Source organism: Mixophyes fleayi, chromosome 12, assembly GCF_038048845.1.
Source record: "Mixophyes fleayi isolate aMixFle1 chromosome 12, aMixFle1.hap1, whole genome shotgun sequence".
Lineage (NCBI taxonomy): Eukaryota > Metazoa > Chordata > Amphibia > Anura > Limnodynastidae > Mixophyes > Mixophyes fleayi.
Window position 1 is genome coordinate 79,261,399 of NC_134413.1, and position 26,421 is coordinate 79,287,819.

Consider the following 26,421-nt stretch of genomic DNA (forward strand, 5'->3'; position numbering starts at 1 on the left):
TAGCAATGTCTGCATATATGGAATAATTTGAATAAGGGAATGGAGTAATTTTTCATTGGCTTATTGCTTCTTGTCCACCTGTTCATGAAACATAAGCCACACCCACCCATATGACATCACAGAACTGAAAATTTACACTCCATCATGTGACAACATGACGTAACTCACATGTATGGTCTCACAATCGTGTACGGGAAGTAAGGAGAGAAAGGTCAATTCATAAATTGACAACTAATAGACAAAATAGACTAAACAACTTGTTATTAATTTCCTTACTGTTGCTGTAATCCCCTTGATCATTATCCGTGACATTGGATTTTTGTGTATCGTCAGTCACTGGTCTGTCTTCAACCCTGTATGGGATACATCAACAATGGCATCAGACAAGGCAGATGAATTATGAGCTTTGATCAGTTCACACAACTGATTAAAGTTATGGTGACGACAGATGGCCCAATTCAGTCACTGGGCCTGAGCGCCAAGCAGTAAGTTCTGCGTTCAAATTGGCCCCACACAAATCTGTGACCATTTACCACCTTAGATTATTAACGTAAGTAGCAACAGCAGAATAAGGCGGATTTGCTCTTCTATTGCTTCTCAGATTTTGAAGTACAGTCAAAAATCCAGACAAAAAAATGTGCTCTATGGCCCAACTCTGCCATGATGATGTGAATAAAACAAGGCAAAAACTTTCTTTATTTCATTACTCACCTGGCCACACCACTATCGAGGGTCACATCTAAAGAAAGCAAAAGACAGTAAGGTTTGTGCTTTAAATTATGGAGATCTAAAATGGGTATACATATAACTAGTTGCATATTTATTACTTAAGATTTGTGTTGTATGATATCCATTGATTTATTAATTTTTGCTAGAGATGAGCGGGCTCGGATATCTGAAATCCGAGCCCACCCGAACGTTGCCGATCCGAGCCGGATCCGAGACAGATCCGGGTATTCCCGCCAATTGCAAAACTGAAACCGAGGCTCTGAGTCATATTCCCGCTGTCGGATCTCGCGATACTCGTATTCTATAAATTCCCCGCTAGCCGCAGCCATCTTCACTCGGGCATTGATCAGGGTAGAGGGAGGTTGTGTTAGGTGGTCCTCTGTCCTGCTATATCTCGTGCTGTGCTGTGCTGTGCTTTATTTTTCAAAATAAATCCAAAACCTTAAATCCGAACCAAAACCTTTCGTCAGGTGTTTTGCGAAACAAATCCGAACCCAAAACCTCAAGCAAATCCGAATCCAAAACACAAAACACGAGACACCAAAAGTGGCCGGTGCACATCCCTAATTTTTGCATATAGAATTTTTCGGGCAAAGTTTTGCTGCCCAGCAGAGGCTTTGGTTTCTGGGACTTAGGAAAACAATCATACTTGTCCAAGGTCACTGAGAGATGACACGTTGATTTGAACCATGGTCTCCATCAAGATTCTCAGCTTTGTTTTAATGAAATCAACATTCTTACCTGGTAATACGCTGCAATCCCTCTAAATTATTTTCAGAGAAGTTAGATTGAACATAAATGTTTGCGAGCATCAATTTATAGAAATATATTAAGTAATATTATATATTAAGTAATAACACAGATATTTAAGGTCTGATCTGAGTGGAGATCCAGAAAATGAAAAATAATAAAATTCCACAATTAAGAACCCTTCAGGCTGTTTCGATATTCATGATACAATAAAGTTATATTACAGAACATGGTTCCAAGATGTGTTGATTATATATGGGATTATGTATCCACTGTAAATTAAACATGGTGTAATGCACTGTCATCTGAATATTGTAGGTCCACTAGAAGCCACCAAGGTGTTCTGTGACCATAAAAAAGCATCTACAGGCCAGGTGCTCCTATGGTGGTGGCAGAAATCCAAAGGGAATTCTAACACCTGTAATGACTTACAGTAGGGAGTACATTACACCTTATAATAGACAAGGCTTCCTAAGTCCACAATTCTAAATGATCATGTAATAAAATAATGTTCATAAAGATATTTTTACAGGCATTTGTACATTTATTAACATCATTGTGTATTATAATGATATTAGAAGTCTTGGTGGAGTTCCATAATCATATAAACACAAGAAATAAGAGTCCAAGTGCTTTTATACAAGCTGAGATTACTTCTAATATCTATAAAAATAACAATAGGGATGTAATATTCTTTATAATATACAAGTGGCCCTAATAAACACTGTAATGATTACACCAGAACTAAACATGTCTAAAGATAGTACAATGTGTATTAAAATAAGTTGAAGCATTGGAATTATAACCAGCTCTAAATAAAGACTTTACATCACCTGTGGTTGGTTCTCTCTTGTTACGGCTTGCGATTAATGGGGCCCATTTGTGTCTGAACATAATGAGCAGTATAGAGGTGACGAGAATTATCAGCAACAAAATCCCAAGTACTGACCACAGGATATTCCCACCTGTCACAGAATAATTTGTAATAATTAAGGAAGAATGTAGCCGGAATACTCAGAGCAACAACAAAGTTAATTAGTAATATAATCAACAAACCAATAAACCAACAAAGCACCCCAGTTATTTATAACTTTATAACCGTTTGCTAAACCTACTTGGAATTAATTAGATTCAGATTTGATTTATTAATTGCAAGCTTAAATACAGGTTTTTGGCTCAGAAGAGATCTCTATTCAGTCCAACATTTAGGAATATAGGAAGCTTCACTGACCCACTGGTGATAGTGAATTTAATATCAATGTCAACTGTTCTCAATAAAAACTAAATAATAATACAGACCTCAAACAGAAACAAACATGGCCCAATTCTCTGCTGACGCTAGTCACTTTAAATTTAACAGTTATAAAGCTGGGCAAATTAAATGATAGAGAAACAGAAATGTACTCTATAAACCCCCCTTGTAACATGTAGGAGGTCCTTCCCGGTGTCTCCCCATAAACGGAAGCCAAGAGCCTAATTACTGGAGCTTACAGCTCAGTATTGCAATTGTTCAGTAGTCTTCAATGGAGCTCTGTGATGCTCTTCTGAAGAGGATTGAACAGTCCTCCAGTAATGTGAGATGATGTGATGTCACATGTTCTGCTAATGATGGATAACACAGGGCAGGTTTATTATAAGGGAGGCTACCCCCTTACAATAAACCCTTTAAGCAACCACATCCTGTGATATAAGTGATCTTACCAACTAGACTCTTTTCCAAGACGTTGATGTTCTGAATGTCGCTCAGCACAAAGAAGGTTCTGTTGGAGGATAATGTGTTGCTGACGTTACATTGGTAAGTTCCTCTATGATGATTTGTGAAAGAGTCTATGTATAACACGGCCCCATTGTCTTCGATTTGGTATAACTTGGACTCTTTATTTATCACTTCTTCATTGTGTAACCATACGAAAGAGGGTGACGTGCCGTGCTGTACGGAGCAGGTAAAAGTCAATGGGTTGCCAAACACAACATCACCACCATCTTTATCCACGGTAATATTTACATCAGCCACTGGAACTGTTAAAGGAGACAAAAATGTTATACATTCTATAAATACTATGATAAATATCATATAATAAATGCCTTATTAACTACATTTGCATTCAAGAAAAACTACACTAAAACTTAAGAAACCAACAGGTAATAATAAGCTAATAAGCCTAGTCGTGCAGAGCAGTGCTAAAATGAGACTTCATTATTTGAAGCACGATTATTGAAAATGAGACAGAGAGGTGGGGAAGATGCGTTTTTCACCGTAGATGTATGAGAAGTCATAACACTTTATTCATCTAGGTTGGATACATTTCATATTTATTCTGCTATTTCTTGAAGCTCATACTTACATATAACAAGCAAATTGTTTGTTTCGCTTTGTTGTTTTTGGGGGAAGAAATCATTGGAAGAGTCACAGTAATAGGGTCCAGCCATGGTCGGTGACTTGATGGTCAGTCTTAGCTCTGCTGGTTTCTTTTCTTGTACTGTAATATTTCCTAAGAATGTCCCGTCATGATAAAACCGGTAGTGTATAGGTAGTGAGCCTCTTGTGGACTCACATAGAAGAACAATCTCATCCCCCACTGCCGCCTCTTCCGGTATAAGCGTTAGTTGAGGTTGATTCACACCCACTGTAGAAAAGGAAGAAGTCTCATATGGAGTACAGTCATGGCCAAAAGTTTTGAGAATGACACAAGTATTGGTTTTCACAAAATTTGCTGCTTTAGTGTTTTTAGACCTTTTTGTCAGATGTTGCTATGATATACTGAAGTAAAATTATAAGCATTTCATAAGTGTTAAAGGCTTTTATTGACAATTACACTAAGTTTATGCAAAGAGTCAATATTTGCAGTTTTGACCCTTCTTTTTGATGACCTCTACAATTCACCCTGGCATGCTATCAATCAACTTCAGGGCCACATACTGACTGATGGCCGCCCATTCTTGCCTAATCAATGCTTGGAGTTTGTTAAAATTTGAGGGTTGACCACAAGTTCTCAATGGGATTAAGATCTGGGGAGTTTCCTGGCTATGGATCCAATATTTCAATGTTTTGATCCTCGAGTCACTTAGTTATGAATTTTGCCTTGTGGAAAAGTGCTCCATCATGCTGGAGAAGCCATTGTTCATCGCCAAACTGTTCTTGGATGGTTGGGAGTAGATGCTCTTGGAGGATGTTTTGGTACCATTCTTTATTCATGGGTGTGCTCTTAGGCAAAATTGTGAGTGAGCCCACTCCCTTGGCTGAGAAACAACCCCACACATGAATGGTCTCAGGATGCTTTACTGTTGGCATGATACAGGACTGATGGTAGCGTTCACCTTTCCTTCTCCGGACATGCGTTTTTCCAGATGCCCCAAACAATCTGAAAGGGGATTCAACAGAGAAAATGACATTACTTAAGTCCTCAGAAGTCTAATCCCTGATGTCTGTCAATGATGTTTTTCGTGGAGAGAAGTGGCTTCTTTGCTGGCCTTCTTGACACAAAGCCATCCTCCAAAAGTCTTCGCCTCACTGTGTGTGCAAATACACCCACACCTGCCTGCTGCCATTCCCGAGCAAGCTCTGCACTGGTGGTGCTCCGATCTCGCTGCTGAACAACTTTAGGAGATGGTACTGGTGCTTGCTGGATGTTCTTGAATGCCCTGAAGCCTTCTTCATAACTTTTGAACCTCTCTCTTTGAAGTTCTTGATGATACCATAAATGGTTGATTTAGGTGCAATCTTACTAGCAGCAATATCCTTGCCTATGAAGCCCTTAGGTCTGTGAAGAGGGAAGGAGGCTGATTCCATAATTGCTACAGAACCAGTTTCCATAGGCATTAATAATAAAGAAGTAATATTCCAGTTATAGAGTCTTTTTGGTCACCACTACTGTAAACATGGACAAGGTTGCCTGATTCTACAGTAGGTGTTATTTATTTCATACCAAATTTGCCTTATCCTTCATTCCTCCAGCTATCTACTCCAAACTCACTCATACCGTCCCTAATCTTGCCACTAGTCGCTAGTTATTATTTTCCAACTCTTGTTCACAATCCCACTCCCTGTTTGTCATCCTTATTATCTTTATTCCTATTTTTCTATTTAATGTATTATACTTTTAGAATTACTGTTATTACTATTATTTTCAGTTTACAATATAATTTATTTTTATTCTTACCTGCCATTTCCTTTTTTACAATTGCTTCACTCATTTGCCCCAAACCAACTCTGTCACCCCCATCACACGCATCACATATTCATGTCTCACTTTATTTTCTCACGCTTCTCGCTAGCTGTTTACCTTAGGATGATACTATAAACAGGTCCATTGCCCCCCTCATGATATGTATTAATTGTATTCCTCATGTTATACTCAGTTACAATATGTCGGTAGAACTACAGGAAAGCTAAAAGTAGATTTGCTGAACATAAAAGAAATATCATGAAGAATTTTAAAAACAGTAGCGTTTTTAGACCACTAAAAACCAAAGAAAAAAACCCTAAATGGCGCCACTGGGTAATGACCGCTAAGTAGATAGTAAGGACAGAGGTTAAGCTGCTGCAGATACACAGGTGGCTGCAACCACCCAAAAACACAGAAATGTAGAAAAACATGAAATACAGCGCTATAAACCAACTGACACAATAGAAAAATATGGTCTGAGTCACGAATAATCTGACAATATATTTATTCATAAAACACATAAAAATATCTATGTAGCTACACAGTACTGTATATAAATATAACTACCCCACAGTAAATAAATCATAGTGCACAGTGCACTACGGTTTAGAACATGTCAAGATGACCGATAGGGGAGGAGACAGATACAACAAACATTGCAAACAAGAAGTTGTGTGGATGCACAAACTGAATTCTATTACATAGTAACATAGTAACATAGTTGATGAGGTTGAAAAAAGACACCAGTCCATCAAGTTCAACCTATTTTGGATCTCCTGCGATCCTGCACTTATATTTGAAATTAATCCAGAGTAAGCAACCACCAATCTGTTTCAATTGTGAAAATCCCCCCAGACACAATATTGCAGTCCTATTTTTACCCTATATCCACTACTATCCTTCATTTTAAATTAACAGTCGTATCCCTGGATACACCTTTCCGCTAAAGATTTGTCTAACCCTTTCTTAAACATATCTATTGAATCTGCCATCACAACCTTCCCTGGCAATGAATTCCATATCTTGACTGCCCTTACTGTAAAGAACCCCTTCCTTTGCTGGTTGTGAAATTTCCTCTCCTCTAACCTTAGTGGATGACCACGTGTCCTGTGTATGGTCCTTGGGGTAAAAAGTTCCCATGAAAGCTCTCTGTATTGACCCCTAATGTATTTGTACATAGTAATCATAGCTGCACACAAGGACGGTCTCACTTACAGCTGAGAGCCGCGGATCACGTCGGCTCCACGATTCTAACTATTTCGGTCCTATCAAGAGCTGCACACAAGGACGGCCTCGTCCACAGCTGAGAGCCGCGGAATACGCCGGCTCCACGATTCCAACTCTTTCGCCTGTGTACAGATAAGTCTGCTTTTGCTTATTATGGGATAATACGGACACATGGATATTCCTAGAGCTGTATATATTAACATCGAGGTCCATATTTTTTATCATTGGATAAACAGCAGGTGCATGATTATAGCCGTGGGGAATAGTTCTATTTTTCCCTCTATTACACAGCTAACAACAGCAAATATAGGTTATATCGATGCCGACATAGGCGCTGCATAATATAAGAATATCAGAGCGTCTAGATGTGAATCTACATGATGCTTGCTCCTATATATATATCGATGAATTAGTCTGAACGTTGATATACACTATCTGTGAATTACAGAATTGTAATTACTGACTGTTTATCTGTGGCTCTCTATCCACCACGAACATCCGTGGCACCGTACTTATTTATTTTTACGGAACTACTCCAGATGCTGATATCATTTGTATATTTAGCTATAATGAAGGATTCATTAATTAGAATGTCTGTCTCCAAATGGCCTAAACAAAACTGTAGATTTAAATAGAATAATTTAAAAGGATTATTCATTTCATTTGTACTGTTTATTAATCTGACGCTATTGAATGTGTTGTTATATGCCCATTAACAAGTATTATTATCGTTCACTTATATTTAGGTGAATTATTTAGATTAAATATTTTACATAGATCAAAAGTTAGTTAGTGATAGATGTACTCAATAATAAAATAAAAATTAAAAACATAAACACAATTAACAATTACATCAATTCTTGGAAGTTATAGGCTACATAGCAAGTAGTAGAATATAATGCTCTGATAACACTTTATTTAGGAACTTCCCTTCAGCAGAATAAACAAATCAGGAGTTCTACTATTTATTACTATTTATTATTTCTTCAATACTCATTCTCAGCATCAGGATAATTACTTTAGTGATAGAGACAGATCTCTGTATACTGGATGTCATTCTTAGTTCCTGTTCTAAGGAGTATACTTACTAAACTGCGGGTTTGAAAAAGTGGAGATGTTGCCTATAGCAACCAATCGGATTCTATTTATCATTTTAGTACATTCTACAAAATGACAGCTAGAATCTGTTTGGTTGCTATAGGCAACATCTTCACTTTTTCAAACCCTCAGTTTAGTTGATATACCCCTATGTGTCTGTCTGTGTGTGCCGTGTGACATATGATAGATGTGGAACACAGATCCCTATTTTTAAACACTTTTCAACGATAATAAAATACAAAGAAATATTAAGAGCTATCACTCACTTTATGTCTTTGTATTTTGTTAAATTGTGAGTTACCTTTACCACACCTCCACTTTCATACAACATGTGCACAATGCAAAAACAATACAAAATGTGTCACAATGCTTGGTGCAGAACAAAATATTTGTCATAAAAATACAGTAATTATAAACTAAACATATTAACATTCAATAACCCTAGTTATGGTGGGAGAGTCCGTATTTTCTGCATCCAAAGTGGGGGCTTCCTGATTTGTGGGCTTGGTGAATGGGGGTATGAAAAAAACTGTGTCGCAATTTTCTCTCTGCTATGTTGGGAGGTTTACAAACATATGATTTTTGTATTCCACACTCACCTTCTATCTGTATATATAACACATTACTCATCTTCCTCACACTGCCGGTGGGAGTTCTCACATCACAGGTATAATTCCCAGAATCCTCCAGCTGTGCTGACGGAACTCTGTATGTATCAGATACACTGAAGTCCTGAACATTCCGCCCATCTCTGTAGAAAGCAGATTCAAGGTTTGGGGTATGACTTAGTTGAGGGGGGTTTGTGTCACATGTCAGGGTCATGTCATCACCTTCTTTTATTGGACTGTTGTAAATTTTTATTTCTGGAGATGAGAACAGCTCTACAAGAGGAAATTATACAAATTACAAATTGCTTGTCTAGGAGCAAGGAGATAAAATGTATGAGCTGCAGACAAACTTTCCTGTAACATATAAATTATTTTACAACTATAAATAGGTGGGTGCTGAAAAAGTGAATAATTGGAATATGTTGTGAATTAAATATTTTTCTATCCTAATTTTACATCCACATTACATACACACATCATTAATCTAAAATGGAATTAAATATTATAATGGAGCCCATCATCCCATTAAATTCATCCACCTAACAACCAATCCTGACACTAGAGATGGACGGACTCAGTTTCTTGAAAACCAAACACACCCGAACTTAAGGGTAATGTCGTGCGACCTCGGAATTGAAAAAGAGGCAAAATGTCAACTTTACGTCGTCGGATCTCAGATCGCGCGAGGTTTGGATTCCTTTTTAAAATCCATCATAACGGGGGTATTGCGATTGCTGTGTGCCAATGTGTCCTAGATGTGCTAGGAACTGCCGTGTGTTTGTGTCATTGCTCTGTCGCTTACCATCCAGCCAGGTCGCTGCAGTTTTTGCCCGAAAGTGTATGAAAATAATATTGTGACCTGTGAGGTGGTCAAAATTGACTGCAAATGACTTGCAATTAGTCTTATTGAGGTTAATAAGAAAGTAGGAGCAAAATTCTGTGATTTTAGCATATTTTAGGATATTTTCTTAAAAATACAAAACCAAAACCAAAACTAAAACACACGAGGGCGTGAAAAAAATACAGATTTTTGCACAGGATGTAGAAAAATATCTTTCATCATGATACTGTGACCATACGTGTAATGCAATGAATAGAACAGAGCAGACTGCCCAGTATTCCACACTCACCTTTTATCTGAATAGACAATACATTACTCCTCTTCCTTACTTTGTCGGAGGAAGTTCTCACTTCACAGGTAAAATTCTCAGAATCCTCCAGCTGAGCTGACGGAACTCTGTATGTTTGAGATGAACTGAATTCCTGCACATTCCGCCCATCTCTGTAGAAAGCAAATTCCAGTTCTGTGGTAGCTCTGACTGGGTTACGTCTTGTCTTACATGTCATAGATAAGTAATCACCCTCTGTTACTGGATATTGATTATATATTATTTCTGGAGTAGCAAAAATATCTGAAAGAGATCATATTATTTTTATTGGCTGTGAGTTGTGCACAAATATATATGTACACCTGCAGATACATAAATGTCTATATCAAGCACCTAGTGTGAGATAGAATTGCAGCACCTTTGTGACCCCTCTTGTTGTACAATCGTCCACACTCTAGGTACAAAGTCATCACTATCCACTGCTGTGTTCCTATGTTGTTTACCTGCTTATTTCAAGCTTATACTGGAGGATTTCATGATAAATTTTTAATTGGCAAAAAATTGGGTAAAATGGAATAAAAACATCATTTTTATTGTCCTCCATATTTTTCTGAGCTAAGAAAAACCCAGAAAACTATTATATAACTGACATGACTATCAGAAATTAATTTACATGTCAACATGATCCATTTCTCTACTTCTGTGATTTGAAAATAAATGTCGTTCTTGAGAAAAAGACATTTCTGATGGACCGTTGGCAGCTTTCCATAGAGAATATAATGGGTAATGCACCATCTTCTGCAGACATAAGAGTATTCAAATACAACATGGAATTTTGTGCCTTACAAAATCTTTATATTTTATTATAAGTAGGATGTGTATTATTCCATTAAGTACATGAGTGGAAAATACTTATATTTCTTTTAATTATATACAGAATGTTCTGTAATTTAATCAGATAAACAAATGTCACAGATCTGTGTTTTGTGACAGGATTCTGTCTATCTGTGGCAGTCTGCTGCATGGGGGAGTGACCGACATCTCCCTTTGGCTACTGCAAACTACGCCATTTTCCCCTGCAAACCCATGCACCTTGTCTGCAAAGTAGGCGGAGCAGCACACATTGAGGCAAGTGTCATGACCAATGAGGATATTACACTGTGTCTTAACTTTTATTTCCATAAGTCTTGAAGTCCAGAGGTGGAACTTAAAACACAAAGGCAATCCAATCGTTATTGGACTGGATATATATATATATATATATATATATATATATATATATATGTTAACCTGTGCATGATACTCATGCATTCTAGTCAAATCAAGCTACTTAAGGTGTTAAAAAGGTTCTTGTCATGCATTTGGGCCATAGCCCAGGCCTCCTCAGGGGAAGAGCGTTACTTCCTGACGCAAACACCCTTTTTTAACGTGGTTTTGTCCACATGTCACCACCTCATCATTTTTCTCCATCACCTCATCCTTCATCTTCATCGCCACATCCTTCATCAAGCTACTTAAGGTGTTAAAAACTCCCCACTGTCACCCCCGGCAACCACCAACCACTCCCAACTGTCACTTCTCCTTCAAGAAATATATAGGTCAGTGTATAACTCTGCCCAGCAGGTGGCGCTGCAGCTTTTTATTTATTTTTCACACACGCCACTAGGCATTTATATAGTAGATATATATATATACACTGTGTATGTTATGCAAATAAATCTACTGTTCCATGATACAAGGCCTTTCAAAGGTAATTTGAGGGCAAACAGCACTTCCCTAACTAATCTTTATATTTTCGTACCAGACTTCGAATTTGAAGACTTGTACCTAGGTGACCCCATATCACTGCATGGACTCAAAGCATGAGTACGGCGCAGTACCCGAGCTCACATTACATACTTGGACTGTAAATCTATTATTACTAAAGTTACCATACTTACCTTGGACAAAGATAAATGTCTCATCCTTTATTGTTTGATCAAGATATCTACTGTCTGCTTTCTTTACACATTGGTATATCCCAGTCATTGTTGTGTCTACATTCGGAATGTCTAAAATATTATTTTCGGACTGCATAGATTTATTATCTGTTTGGATAAATATCTTTTTGTCTTCATCATTATACCGATTGTGACATCTCAGAGTCAGTGGGTCACCTTCAAATACATAGGGGGGCGCTTCCAATATGACAGAGGCTGAAAATATAAATAATAACACACATCTTATATTACACCACAAAACGTAATTTTGTATCTCAGTAAGAAATTCAGCCTAAACCAGATATTAATTCTGTAAGAAACAGAAGCAAACACGTCAGGTTGTTACTTGTAAAGAAACATATTTGACCAAGTCACAGTGAGGGCTCATTCAGCCATAAATTGCAAAAAAAACATGGACAAAAAGGGATGACCTTTCCCACAGCAGAGGGTTTTGCCGCACAGAGGCAGTGAGGCAGCACTGCACACGTTGCATTGTCATTACCATGTGTGTATGTTGTATCTCCTACACAACTCCTACAGACACTCTCCTTGCGATCATCCTCTCTCCAATGCCACAGTTTCATATATCCTATTACAGTACTGTGTAATAATTGGCATACATATATATACAATACATATAATTACAATGTCACCTATACATTAATATACATGCCAAAATGTCAGCATTCTAAAACAAATACCTAGGAATTTTTATATAGTATACAAAACAAAAGACAGTTGTTGTCAGCATTTATCCTTAACACTACATATCTGTGTGTATCTAGCAAAATGAAAAGGTATTGGTTCATGATTTAATTAAAGCATTTAAGCCTGCATCCCAGCGTCAAAGGTATCTCATTGTATGCAATGTGTCCTACACTGACCTAGATGCTTCAAACACCATTTAAATGCAGTTAAAATCAGATGCACTCACCTCCAAGGTATAGGGGCTTACATCTAGCAAGGGCTGGCTTTTGGGCCACACCCAAAAAAAAAGCCTTAAATAGGATTGACAGACAGCTGCTAAGACAATAAGGCGATATTTTGATACAAAACCAGAGAAGTGATAGTATGCTTTACTTGATGGGTGTTATGGCTATCCATTCAGGTGCTAGCTATAATTTTTAGCCACATGTGAGAGACTGGCCAACAGAGGTCACTGCCTATTAGAAGTAGTGAGCTTCTGATGAATTGAACAATTGATGCTGATTCTATGGATGGGACCCTCTCAAAGAGTGATATTTTAAGAATGAAGTAAAGAAGGTGAAATACCTTTTTAAAATTGCAGAGGAAAAGCTGATTGATCTTCTAAAGATAAATATAATTAAGGGTTCTTCTGCTTTGGGAGAACACCCTGTTATTTCATGTGCCCAGCTATGTAGCATATAAAGGACTTCTACCCCCAGGACCGGCACCAGTTAGTTGAAGCCAAGAACCTATTGTGTTGTGAGCTTGTAGTGAAGGAGGAGAGTCCATCCTACACTCTGGGGAGCATCTACCAGTGTCTCCTGCCCTTGGTTAATGGACGGGAGGCTTAGTGCCAGAGGAAGTCCCTCTCCCCATTTGCCAAATAGTTGGCAGGTTAAATAGAGTCCAGCAGACCATTGCTGGGTGCTTTTTTGTGGAGACACAAGTGGGATATGTTTGTCATGGCATGGTTAGACCTCTGAATTGTTGAAATTGGTGCGTGCTAAGCAGAACACTGTTTTTGAGAATACTATCCAAGCAGATAATTTGTATGTTTTATGAGGTTAGTTTGACCCAGTGTTATGCAGACTTTTTGTTATACCTCTATGGTTTGCAGTAGACATTTGAAGTCATGCATATGTGGTTTTAATTTACACCAAATAAATTGTGCAAAATAGTATTTAGCGTCTAGACGTGTATTATACAATACATTTTGCGCCAGGATTAGAGGAATATTTTTAACCATTTTATGAGGTGTGGATTACCATCCATCCCTGCCTCTGGGACAGAGCTGGTAGTCTACATCGGTCTATTGCCGAAAGGGGATAACCCCTTTCATTTATCCTTATCTGTTAGTTATAAAGAATGTAAAAACTCACCATCTGAAACTTCCAATCTGATGGGATAACTTAAATCCCTAGTTTGCGTGGAGCACTGATAATCCCCGCTGTTCTCCGAGGATGTTTTTTTAACTTGTATATCCCGTTTCTTTTCATATTGCATTTGATTCTTGTTTTTGTACCAATAATATCGATAAGCTGTATATGTAGTAGATCCCACATCACACGCCATAGTCATTGATTTCCAAGAAAATATCTTTCGCCAGTTAGGAGTAAAAGTCACAACAGGTCTGACTGTAGAACCTGCAAAATAGACATGTCTGTTGATGAAGCATTTTATAGCAAGAAGTTGTGTGAGAGAACGTCTGATTTCTGTGAAATCATTTTCCTGAGGGTGGGATCGGGGGTCGTGATTATACTTGTTACCATTCTCCCGGGGGTGTATTTTGGTGGTGTAATCTCTCTTCAGTAAATAGGATAAATTAGTGACGTATTATTCAGAGGAGTGTTAGGAAAAAGATTGGGTGAACAACTGTATGTGATGTTAAATACTTTTGTGTCAAAAAAAGACTAAAGTTCCAGGAGGAGGGTCTACCACAACTGAAATGTACCATTTTTCTCCATGTGTTCTCCTCACACGCCAATTCCTGAACTTGTAAGTAGAGATTCTGGTTTTATTTCCTATTTAATTTTCTGAAACTCATTTGTACAACCTACTATATGTCTGTTTATTACCTTTTTGTAAATAAGCTTTGGAAACATTTTTCAGATTAAACATATTTAATCTAGCGTACTCTCCGTGATTCTTTATGAACTTATGAAGGCCAGGGAGGTTCATGCTACAGGTGTATGTGATTTAAGTGTGAAACATTAATAAGTGGTTCTGGTGAACATAAGGACATCATAATAAATTCTTTGTGGTGGCAGAAAAGGTGTATTCATTGCTAAGTGACTAAGGTGACAACACTCACAGCCAGCTGTTCAGATTGCTGTATCTGGGACAGGCTGGGCGTTCGTGACAAACTGGACCCCACAGCCGGGACACAACCAAACTATGGATCACTATATAGACTGTTTCAGAAAAAAGTAAAATCTGACATTTTGGACAAAAACCACAAAGTGATACACAATTTCAATGTGGAGGAGAGGAATGCTATAAAATCATTAAAATCTAAAAACAATATCATCATTAAACCAGCAGATAAAGGAGGAGCTGTAGTAATTATGAACACATCAGATTACATTCAGGAAGCACACAGACAGCTCTCGAATAAAAAATAATTCACTCTGATTATGGAAGACCCCACCAAACAATACACAGAAGAACTTATAAAGATCATAAATGGTTTCAATCCTGGATCATCCTCTCTACTGGACCTTATACCAGACAATCCCAAAATGGGTACCTTCTACATGTTACCTAACATACATAATCCATACGCAATCCAGGGAGACCAATCATTTCTGGTATTGGGTCCATAACGGAAAATATTTCTGTCTGGATAGAAAATGTTCTAAAACCCTTGGTGAGATGAACACCCAGCTATATCCAAGATACCACAGACATTCTCTGCATACTTTCAGCCCTGGGTCCACTACCAGACTGTCAACTATGGATGTGGAGCCTCTGTACTCTAACATACCCCACAAGGATGGCATAGCCGTTTGCCAACACTACCTTCAAAAAAACAGTCTAGCCACGGAGCCGACCCTGAAGCTGATCAGGTTTGTACTCAATCATGATTACTTTTCTTCTGGGAAAGACATATACCTGCAGTGTATGGGAAGTGCCATGGGTAGTAAGATGTCACCTCAGTATACTAATCTTTTCATGGCTAAACTAGAGGAGGAATTCTTATCAACTTGCACAATGAAGCCTGAAGCATACTTCTGTTATATTAATGATTTGCTACTAATCTGGACGGGCTCTGAAGATGAGCCTCTGACTTTCCATAAAAACTACAACAAATTTCACCCAACCATTAGACTCACTCTTAACTACTCACAATCTCAGATACATTTCCTAGACATGACGCTATACAATAAAAACAATACTATACAAACATCAGTCTATCATAAACCTACAGGCCGCCCAGCATATCTGAGATGAACAACTTTCACCCAGGACACATAAAGAAGTCCATCATTTACAGCCAAGCTCTGAGATACATTTGGATTTGTTCAGACAGTGAAGACAGAAAACAACACCTGCTATCACTGAGGAATACATTCCTACAACAAGGATACCATCCAATAGTTATAGAACTGATCCACAGAGCCACAAGGATCCAAAGGAGTAGTCTCCTGGATCACAAACAGAAGGAGGTTAACCGAAGGGGGCCTCTAGTGGTCACTTGCAATCCCCACATGAACATCTTGGGGGAAATTGCTGCTGACCTTCAACCCATATTTCAGAAAGAAAGTAGACTGAAAGAAATATTCCCAGATTTACCTCTCCTTTCATACAAACAACCTCCAAACTTAAGAAATCTTCTCGTTAGAAGTGCCCTCCCATCACCATCAGAGACTGGCACCTTCCCTTGCAAAAACAAACAATGCAAAACCTGCACCCATGTCCTACCAACAAACACAGTCCACATACCCAACACACAACGGGACTATAAAGTACATCCTCCAATGTGATGCACATGATACAGTTTACAAGGTGCCCTGAGGGAATATACATTGGAGAGACCAAGAAGAAACTGCAAGTCAGAATGAATCTACACAGACACACAATAAGGAAATCTCTGGACACCCCTGTCGGTAAACACTTCTCTGGACCAGGACACAGTATGACAAATTTAAAAGTCTTAATACTAAAAGGTCTTTTTAAAAATGACAGGGAGAGAAAAATATGGGAATTCAAACTGATAAGAACATTCCAGTCATTAACTCAAGGGCTCAATCTAACACCTGGATTTCTAACCCACTACATGGACACACATTCACACCCCACAGCAGAGTAACTCCAGATCTCTGAACTCCTAGGACTTTTACTCTTCCATCCGTAACAAAAACCTTTGTTTTAATACTTTAGCTGATCTTAATGATGTGTCCCCCCCCCCGTACAAATTTCTTGATGTAACAGCTCTTAAATGTTGTGCCTTTTCCTCAGTCATTCATTTGTAAACTTGCCCGGTGAAGGGCCTCTGTGCTCTGAAAGCTAGTAAACAATCTTTTTTTTGGTTAGCCAATAAAGGTATCACTCCTATAATACTTTTGTCTTTTCTGACACAAAAGTATTTAACGTCACATAGATTTTTCTGGCTAACAAGGTACTGCAATAATAATTAATAAAAAAATATTTTTTTGCTACAAATGGTGAACGAATGTGAAATAAAATGTTATCCTTGTCACTCTCTGACGTTACTAATCACCAAAGACAAAGATATACAGCGTTCCACAGTAGTTTATACTCCTTTCTTATGTATGGGCAGCACGGTGGCTAAGTGGTTAGCACTTCTGCCTCACAGCGCTGGAGTCTTGAGTTCAATTCCCGACTATGGCCTTATCTGTGTGGAGTTTATATGTTCTCCACGTGTTTGCGTCAGTTTCCTCCAGGTGCTCCGGTTTCCTCCCACACTCCAAAACCATACTAGTAGGTTAGATGGCTGCTATTAAAATTGACCTTAGTCTGTCTCTGTCTGTGTATATTAGGAAATTTAGACTGTAAGTTCCAATGGGGCAGGGACTGATGTGAATGAGTTCTCTGTACAGCTCTGAGGAGATCAGTGATGCTATATAGATAAATGGTGATGATGATGATTATTAAGAAAAAAAAAATCACAATTCTGATCATATTAATGCAAGATTACTCACGTTTAGAATTAACATACAGACTGGCATTGAGACTATCACCAAAAGTTCTGGCCCAGCACTTATAGTTCCCGCTGTCTTTCAGTTCTGCAGATATAATTGTAAATGTCTGTTCTCTTTTATCTATCCAGTCATTGTTTCTATACCAGTAATAGTTGTCATTGTATTGTTCAGTAGATCTCACGTTACATGACAGAGTCACCGAATCCCCTTCATATACATTTTCCCAGTTAGGAGTAAATGTCACTATAGGTCTCACTGCGTCACCTGCAAAACAATACATTATAAAAATTGATGTACTTATGTTGCAATATTTCAAATGCCAAAAAAAAGGGCAAAATAAACACAGAGGGGGCGATTCACCAAGGAATGCAAAGTGAACGCAATTTACATTTTTAGAAATGACGTGCACGTACGCACGTATTCAAATACAAGTGGATCTCAAAAAACGTTTCCATTTCAATCTGGGTATAAGCACGTTCTGACTATACGGCACTTGCCGCATGCAGACAGACAAACAGACTGCAAGACACGCACAATGCTTAGGTGCAGTATAAAGTCCCATCAGAAAGCATAGAAAAAAAATATTAAATACATTAACACCTGTTAGCTTTAATCACAAAAAAAATACATTTAAAAACTTTCACAGTTTCCAGAGCAACCAACAGATGCATAGGTGTATTGCCAACTGTCACATTTTTAGAGGACAATGATAATCCATTGGCAGGTGGACGTTTTGCTAAATAACTCGGAAACGATGCAACCAATTACAACACCAATATTTTTCTGCAAATCTACAGACGAAGAACTTTAATTCGGTAACTGATGTGCGCTGCTCAGACGACGGTATCATAGTTCTAAGTCACTCATAAAAGTCATACTTATGCTATTAATATATAGATAATATATAGCGTGATGGTTGCAGGCTAGGTGGCACTAGCTTCCATCGGTTCATGCCCTGGAGTTTGAGATTCTCCCCCACAGGATTGAAAAGGTGTGATTACATCCAGAAGCAACACAGTGTAAATCTCTGAGGAAATCTGTGTGTCCTGCACGAGGCAAGTAAGCTGAGAGAACCAGGAGACTGGAAACCTCCAGACAGAGGCTCAATGGGGAGCTCAGTGTGAGGTCGTTGTGTGTCTTGCAAGAGGCAAGGTGGTCTGAGAGCTTAGTGAATAGTAGAAGGCTCAACTGTGAGGCTGTTGTTTGCCGTGCAGGAGGAAGAAGGTCTAAGAGCAGACCAGGTGGAACAGGAGCGTGACCTGTCCCTAAAGAGAGAGAGAGAGTGACTAAAGATTTTGACTGAGGAGGGAACCTCAGTAATACAAAAAACTATGTGGTTCATGAGTTCAGACAGTAAATAAAAAAGTAATAAATGGTCAAGCTGCCTATGTTAGAGAGGGGCTTAGAAGTGATTTAGTGCCCTGTATGGGCGGCAAATTTTTATTTTAAATTAAAATGATGTCTTCAAGGAACAGAATGCTGTTATACACAGAACATAGATAACAGATCTTCTAGAATAGCTGAATCATTACATGAATTATGACTGCCACCTTGCTTAATGTCCAACTTGCCCAACATGTCGGTTGATGAAGCATTTTATAGCAAGAAGTTGTGAGGCAACTTTTGATTTCTGTGAAATAATATAATGTTTCCTGGTGGCAAGGGGTCATAATTAGAGGTGCTCAGGCTCAGTTCCTCGAGAACCGAACACACCCGAACTTAGGGGATCCGAGTACGGAGCCGGCTCTGTACTTCTGCGCGCCTTCGGAGTCAAAAACGAGGCAAAACGTCATTGTTACATTGTCGGATCTCGCGAGTTTTGGATTCCTTTTTAAGATCCAACATAACGGTGGGTGGGAGGGAGGACCCAAGGACAATTCCATCTTGCACCATTTATCTTTTCCGCCACTGCTGTGCGCCAATGTTTCCTAGATGTGCTAGGAACTGCCGTGTGTTTGTGTCATTGCTCTGTCGCTTACCATCCAGCCAGGTCGCTGCAGTATTTGTCCGTTAGTGTATGACAATAAAAATGTGACCTGTGAGGTGGTCAAAATTGACTGCAAATGACTTGAAATTAGTGTTATTGAGGTTACTAATAATGTAGGACCAAAAAAAGAGCCAAATTATGTGATTTTAGCATATTTGAGCAATTTTTTCTAAAAAAAAATACAAAACCAAAACACGAAGCTAATTCAGATCCAAAACCTAAACCAAAACCACTTCACAGGGGTCAGTGAGCATCTCTAGTCATGATTATACCATTCTCCCGGGGGTGTATTTTGGTGGTGTAATCTCTCTTCAGTAAGCAGGATAAATTAGTGGCGTATGATTCAGGGAAAGGGTAGGAAACACATTGGATGAATAACTCTGAAATATATTGTTATCCTCGTCCCTCTCTGACATTACTAATCACCAAAGGCAAAATATATATAGTTTCACAGTAGTTTATACTCATTACTTATTAATTATAATTTTTAAAAAACACAATTCTGACCATATTAATGTAAGATTACTCACGTTTAGAAGTAACATACAGTCTGTCAGGGAGACTATAGCCAAAAGTGCTGGTCCAGCACTTATAATCTCCAATGTCTTTCTCTTCTGCAGATGTAATTTTAAATGTCTGTACTCTTTTTTCTATCCTTATTTCGTCTTTATACCACCGGTAGTTGTCATTGTTTTGTTCAGTAGATTTCACGTTACATGATAGAGTCACCGAATCCCCTTTAAACACGTTTTCCCAGTTAGGAGTAAATGTCACCATAGGTCTGACTTTGTCACCAACAAAACAAGATATTACAAAATTAGATACGTATGTTACAATATTTCAAATGGCAAAAAAGGGTGAAATAGACACAGGGGGTCTGATTCATCAAGGAATGCAAAGTGAGCGCAATTTATGTTTTTAGAATTCGGATAGAAATTGCGTGTCCATACACCTGTTAACTGTAATCATTATAAAAAATACATTTAAAAATATATTTTTGTATATTTTTTTTTACAAGAAATACATATATCAGGATGTTAGTAATGCCTAATGTACATACAATGCATTTTTACAGGTGCTCTTACTTGCAGACACATGTTCCGGCATGTACACTTGTCTGTCATCACTATCAGTCAGCACTTACACCAGACCTGTAGCTGGTACAAACAATAGAGCTAAAAATTTCAGATGCTTCTAACCCAAATGCTGTTAGATGCAATCTGCTGGAGAAATTATCTATTTATAATAAAATGGTTCGGAAAGGACTTATATTGGCAAAATGGAAGTTTGCACTCACTATTTAGTAGCGTTTTATGTATACAGCAAATCCTGGCAACATTTTGGAGGTTACATGATATTTTATCAGCATTTGAACATTCTACTTAATGTATCAGGATTGGTCATTAGTTGGATTCATTGACTGGGGTGATTGGCTCTATGTTAATAATAAATTCTATTTCAGATTTAGGATTAATGTATGTAATATGTTATTCTAAAATTTTGCTGATGATTCTGGGATGTAAATTTAGCGGAGAAAAATATTCACAGCCATCACAATATATATATATATATATATATATATATATATATAATATAAATGTCTAGTGGCGTGTGTTAGTCTGTCTGTGTGTGGAAAAAATAAAACCAAGCTGCAGCGCCACCTGCTGGGCGGAGTTATACACTGACCTACTAAATTCTTAGTGTGTGTGGAAAAAAAAATCAGAAAGGGCTGAAATTTGGTATACTAAGATGTTTTTAATTTGTTAATTTAATTTGTTAATTGTTAAAAGTGTTTATAAAGATTTTAAAAAAATATATATATATTTCTTGAAGGAGAAGTGACAGTTGGGAGTGGTTGGTTGTTGCCGGGGGTGACAGTGGGGAGTGGTTGGTGGTTGAGGCCTGGGCTATGGCCCAAATGCATGACAAGAACCTTTTTAACACCTTAAGTAGCTTGATTTGAGTAGAATGCATGAGTATCATGCATGGGTTAACTTGTACATATATATATATATATATATATATATATATATATATGTATATATATATATATATATATATATATATATATATATATATTGTGATGGCTGCAGGCTAAGTGGCACTAGTTTCCTTACGTTCATGCCCTGGAGTTTACTTTACAAGAGGAAAGAATATCAATTCAAATTGCTTGTCTAGGAACAAGGAGATAAAATGTATAAGTTATAGACAAACTTTCCTGTAACATATAAATTATTTTACGACTATAAATAGGTCAGGGCTGAAACAGTGAATTATTGGACTATGTTGTGAATTAAATATTTTTCTCCCCTCAATTTATATCCCCAAATCATCAGCAAAGTTTTAGAATAACATATTACCGTATTTCCCCAGATCGGTTCAGCGGGGACTCCTCTCTCTTGTCCTCACACCAGGGATCATCTTCTTCATTTAGGTAAATAGCTCTGGCAGTGTATAAGATGCACCCTTTTTTAGACCCAAAATTTGGGGGGAAAAGGTGCATCTTATACATGGGGAAATACGGTACATACATTAATCCTAAATCTGAAATAGAATTTATTATTAACATAGAGCCAATCACCCGAGTCAATGAATCCAACTAATGACCAATCCTGATACATTAAGTAGAATGTTCAAATGCTGATAAAATATCATGTAACCTCCAGGGCTCCAACTTAGAAATTTTTGCACATGGCACAGAAAAATCACTAACAAGCTACTTCCCAGGATATGTGATTGTCAGAGACTGGAGAAATATGACGTACACATGATACTGTGAACATATGTGTAATACTCTGAATAGACCTTCCAAGAGTCCACACTAACCTGTTATCTGAATAGAAAACCTATAACTCCTCTTGATCACACTGCCGGTGGTAGTTCTCGCTTCACAGCTATAATCCCCAGAATCCTCCAGCTGAGCTGATGGAATTGTGTATGTATCAGATACACTTAATTCCTGCACAATCTGCTCGTTTCTGTAGAAAGCAAATTGCAGTTCTGTGGTAGCTCTGGCTGGGTTACGTCTTGTGTCACAGGTCAAAGTCACGTCATCACCCTCCATTACTGGATATTTCTTATTTTTTAGTTCTGGAGTAACAAAAAGATCTGAAAGAGATGATAATAAAAATTTGGGGTATGGTGTGACATAAGGGTCATTTACAGGAAGAAAAATACATAGTAACATAGTTGATGAGGTTGAAAAAAGACACCAGTCCATCAAGTTGAACCTATTTGGATCTCCTGTAATCCCTCACTTATATTTGGAATTGATCCAGATGAAGCAACCGGCAAACTGTTTCAATTGGGAAAAATCCCTCCTGACCCAATATTGCAGTCCTATTTCTCCCTAGATCAACTATTATCCTTTATTTGAATTAACAGTCGTAACCTTGGATACCCTTTTCCGCTAAAAAATTGTCTAAGCCTTCCTTAAACATATCAGTTGAATCTGCAATCACATCCTTCCTTGGCAGCAAATTCCATATCTTTACTGCCCTTACTGTAAAGAATCCTTTCCTTTGCTGATTGTGAACTTACTCTCCTTTAACCTTAGGGGGTGACTGCGTGTCCTTGGGGTAAAAAGTTCCTATGAAAGTTCTCTGCATTGACCCTTAATGTATTTGTACATAGTATTCATATCCCCTCTTAGACGCCCTTTTTCTAAAGTAAACATGCCTAAACTGGCTAATATTTTCTTATAATTTATTGACTCCATACCATTTATCAGCTTGATCAGCTTCTCTGATCCTTTTCTAGTTCCAAAATGCCTTTTTTATAGAGTGGTGCCAGAACTGTACTCTGTATTCAAGATGGGGTCTTACCTTATACAGTGGCAGAATTATACTGTCCTCCCTTGCATCTATGCTCCTTTTTATGCATGCCAATACTTTATTGGCTCTTGCAGCTGCTGCTTGACATTGAGCACTATTGCTAAGTCTACTGTCTATGAGCACTACCAAATCCTTATAGATTCCCATAAATGTATTCCATTTAAATTATAGATTGCATGCTTGTTTTTGAGCCCTAAATGCATAACCTTACATTTGTCTACGTTAAACTTCATCTTCCATTTGACCGCCCAATCCTCAAGTATATTTAAGTCCCTCTGTAGAGAAACTACATCTTGCTCTGATTTCATTACCTTGCAAAGATTAATGTCATCTGCAAAAATGGAAAGTTTACTTCCTAAACCACCACTAAGGTCATTAATAAATATATTAAAAAGGAGTGGCCCTAGCACGGAACCTTGAGGTACACCACTTAAAACTTTTGACCAATTAGAAAATGTTCCACTTATCACAACTCTTTGTTCCCTATTTTCCAAACAGTTTTTGACCCAAGTACAAAAGTTGTTTCCTAGACCCAGTTCCCTTATTTTGTAAACCAACCTCTTGTGTGGCACTGTATCAAAGGACTTTGCAAAATCTACGTAGACCACATCTACTGTACTACCATGGTCTAAGTTCCCACTAACCTCCACGTAGAAACTAATTACATTAGTTTGACATGACCTATCCCTCACAAATCCATGTTGATTCCCACTAGTAATCTTATTGCACACCAAGTAATCCTGAATACTATGCCTTAATATACCTTCCAGTAGTTTCCCCACTATTGATGTCAGGCTTACAGGTCTAAATTTCCCTGGTTGTGATCTCATTCCCTTTTTAAACAACGGCACCACATCTGCTATTTGCCAATCTTTTGGTACTGAGTCTGATGAGATTGAATCTATGAAAATTAAGAATAGCAGTCTAGCTATTTCTGAGTTTAGCTCCATAAGAACCCTTGGGTGTATGCCATCTGGACCCGGAGCTTTATTTATCGTATTTTTATTTAGTCACCTTTTGGACTTCTTCCTTAGTCATTGAAGTATTAATTAATGGTACGGTTGCATTTCCATTTTTATGTATTATTCCTACCACTTTTTCCTCTCTAGTAAAAACTGAACGAAAGAAACTGTTTAATACTTCCGCTTTTTCCTTATCATTAATCAATCCACCCATCTCAGTTCTTAGGGCTCCTATATTATCTTTGTTAATCCTTTTGCCATTTATATACTTAAAAAACATTTTAGGGTTTGTCTTACTTTCTTTTGCAACTTGTTTTTCATTTTCTATTTTAGCCAATCTAATTTCCACAAAGATTCAATTTCATTTTGCACATTTTCAGATTCAAATTTTTATCTGGTGCTCATGGTTGTGAGTTGTGCACATATATATGTGTACACCTACAAATTACACAAATGTTCCTCATCATGAGCCAGTGTGAGATGGGATTGCAGCTCCTCTTGTTGTACAATCGTCCACACTCTAGGTAGAAAGTCATCTCTAACCACTGCTGTGTTCCTATGTGGTTTACCTGCTTGTTTCAAACGTATACTGGAGGATTTGACTTAAAAAATTTTGATTGGCAAAAAATTGGGTTAACATTTATTGTCCTCCATATTGTTCTGAGGAAAAAAAAAATGGAAAACTATTTTACAACTGACATGACTATCAGAAATGAAATTACATTTCAACATGATCCATTTCTCTACTTCTGTGATATGAAAAAAAAAATTAGTTCTTGAGAAAAAAGATTTTTCTTCAGATATTTCTGGTGGACACGTTGCCAGCTTTCCATAGAGAATATATTGGGTAATGCACCATCTTCTGTAGACATAAGAGTATTCAAATACAACAAGGAATTTTGTGCCTTATAATATCCCTTTGCTTTATTATAAGTATGATGTAAATTATTCCATTTAGTACAGAAGGGGCAAATACTTACATTTCTTTTAATTATTTACAGTATTTTTTAAAGTTAAATCAGATAAACAAAAGTTGTCACAGATCTGTGTTTTGTGACAGGATTCTGTCTATCTGTGGCAGTCTGCTGCATGGGGGAGTGGCCAACACTTCCCATTGGCTACTGCAAACTACGCCATTTACCCCTGCAAATCCATGCACTTTGTCGGAAAACTAGGCGGAGCAGCACTTATTGAGACAATTGACACCACCAATGAGGGTCTTGCACTGTGTCTTAATCTTTATTTGCAATTTAATATCTTATAATATATATATATATATATATATATATATATATATATATATACATATATAAATTTATTCTGGTTCGGAATGAGTGTCAGATATGAGACTTGGGGTTCCGAGTAGAAACAAAACACGACTCGATTCTTCGCGCCAAAATCGGATCTGAAAATGTAATTTCAAAGAAAATATACAACCAAAACGCTTGTTATACAGGGAGTGCGTCATTGCACTTCTGGTTAATGCGCTCTAAGCTTGAACGCATACCGCTGGAATGTGCATTTGATGGTGGAGATGTGCTATTGCACCTCCTTAGCACATGTCTTAGGTACTCATGGGGAGTACATACCTGCTAGGCAGGTGTCCCAGTGACTCACCTAGGAATCTCTGTGTTTGGAAGTTATAGTTAAAACCTGTTTGGGCACTTCCGGAATTGGCACTTCCATGTTTGGAATTTCCGGTTATGCGTTCCAGGGTGGAATGCATATTGTTTGAAGTGCCTCATAGAGAATACAAGGGAGCCATTGCCTCATATATATTTCAATGATCTGCAGACTATCACCTGTTAATGAATCATGATGCAGCTGAAGGCAATCCTGGATTGCATAAGAAATCAGTTAACTACATGTTTTTTTAATATCTGTCTTTTCTGTTGTTCTATGTGGTTGTCTTGACAAATGTACAAATGTAGGACCAAAAATGTCAACTTATAATTTGAGATTTGGAATTAAATTGAATCCAAAACCAAAAATTTTCAGGATTTTTGGGCAAAACCTGTAACAAAACCAAAACACAAAGACGTTTTAGAACCAAATCACATCCAAAACCAAAACACAAGGGACTGCGCACATCTCTTATATATATATATATATATATATATATAT

The 26,421-nt window shown here is 37.7% G+C and overlaps 1 protein-coding gene across 3 annotated transcripts in view; it reads right to left on the minus strand.

Annotated features, from left to right (window-relative positions):
* The window catches only part of LOC142108161 (Fc receptor-like protein 3), a 131,838-nt gene that overhangs the window by 53,922 nt on the left and 51,495 nt on the right, over window positions 1–26,421 (minus strand). For 2 of the 3 annotated variants that reach the window (XM_075191772.1, XM_075191773.1), the window contains exons 6-17: window positions 22,329–22,610; window positions 20,033–20,287; window positions 17,516–17,779; window positions 13,733–13,996; window positions 11,628–11,882; window positions 9,709–9,990; window positions 8,570–8,851; window positions 3,825–4,106; window positions 3,181–3,498; window positions 2,313–2,444; window positions 712–739; window positions 277–353 (exon numbers count right to left, since the gene is read on the minus strand). In XM_075191772.1, the coding sequence (XP_075047873.1) occupies window positions 277–353; window positions 712–739; window positions 2,313–2,444; window positions 3,181–3,498; window positions 3,825–4,106; window positions 8,570–8,851; window positions 9,709–9,990; window positions 11,628–11,882; window positions 13,733–13,996; window positions 17,516–17,779; window positions 20,033–20,287; window positions 22,329–22,610 (2,721 nt within the window). The remainder of the gene's footprint in view (window positions 1–276; window positions 354–711; window positions 740–2,312; window positions 2,445–3,180; window positions 3,499–3,824; window positions 4,107–8,569; window positions 8,852–9,708; window positions 9,991–11,627; window positions 11,883–13,732; window positions 13,997–17,515; window positions 17,780–20,032; window positions 20,288–22,328; window positions 22,611–26,421) is intronic. The other variant, XM_075191774.1, reaches the window with a different exon arrangement.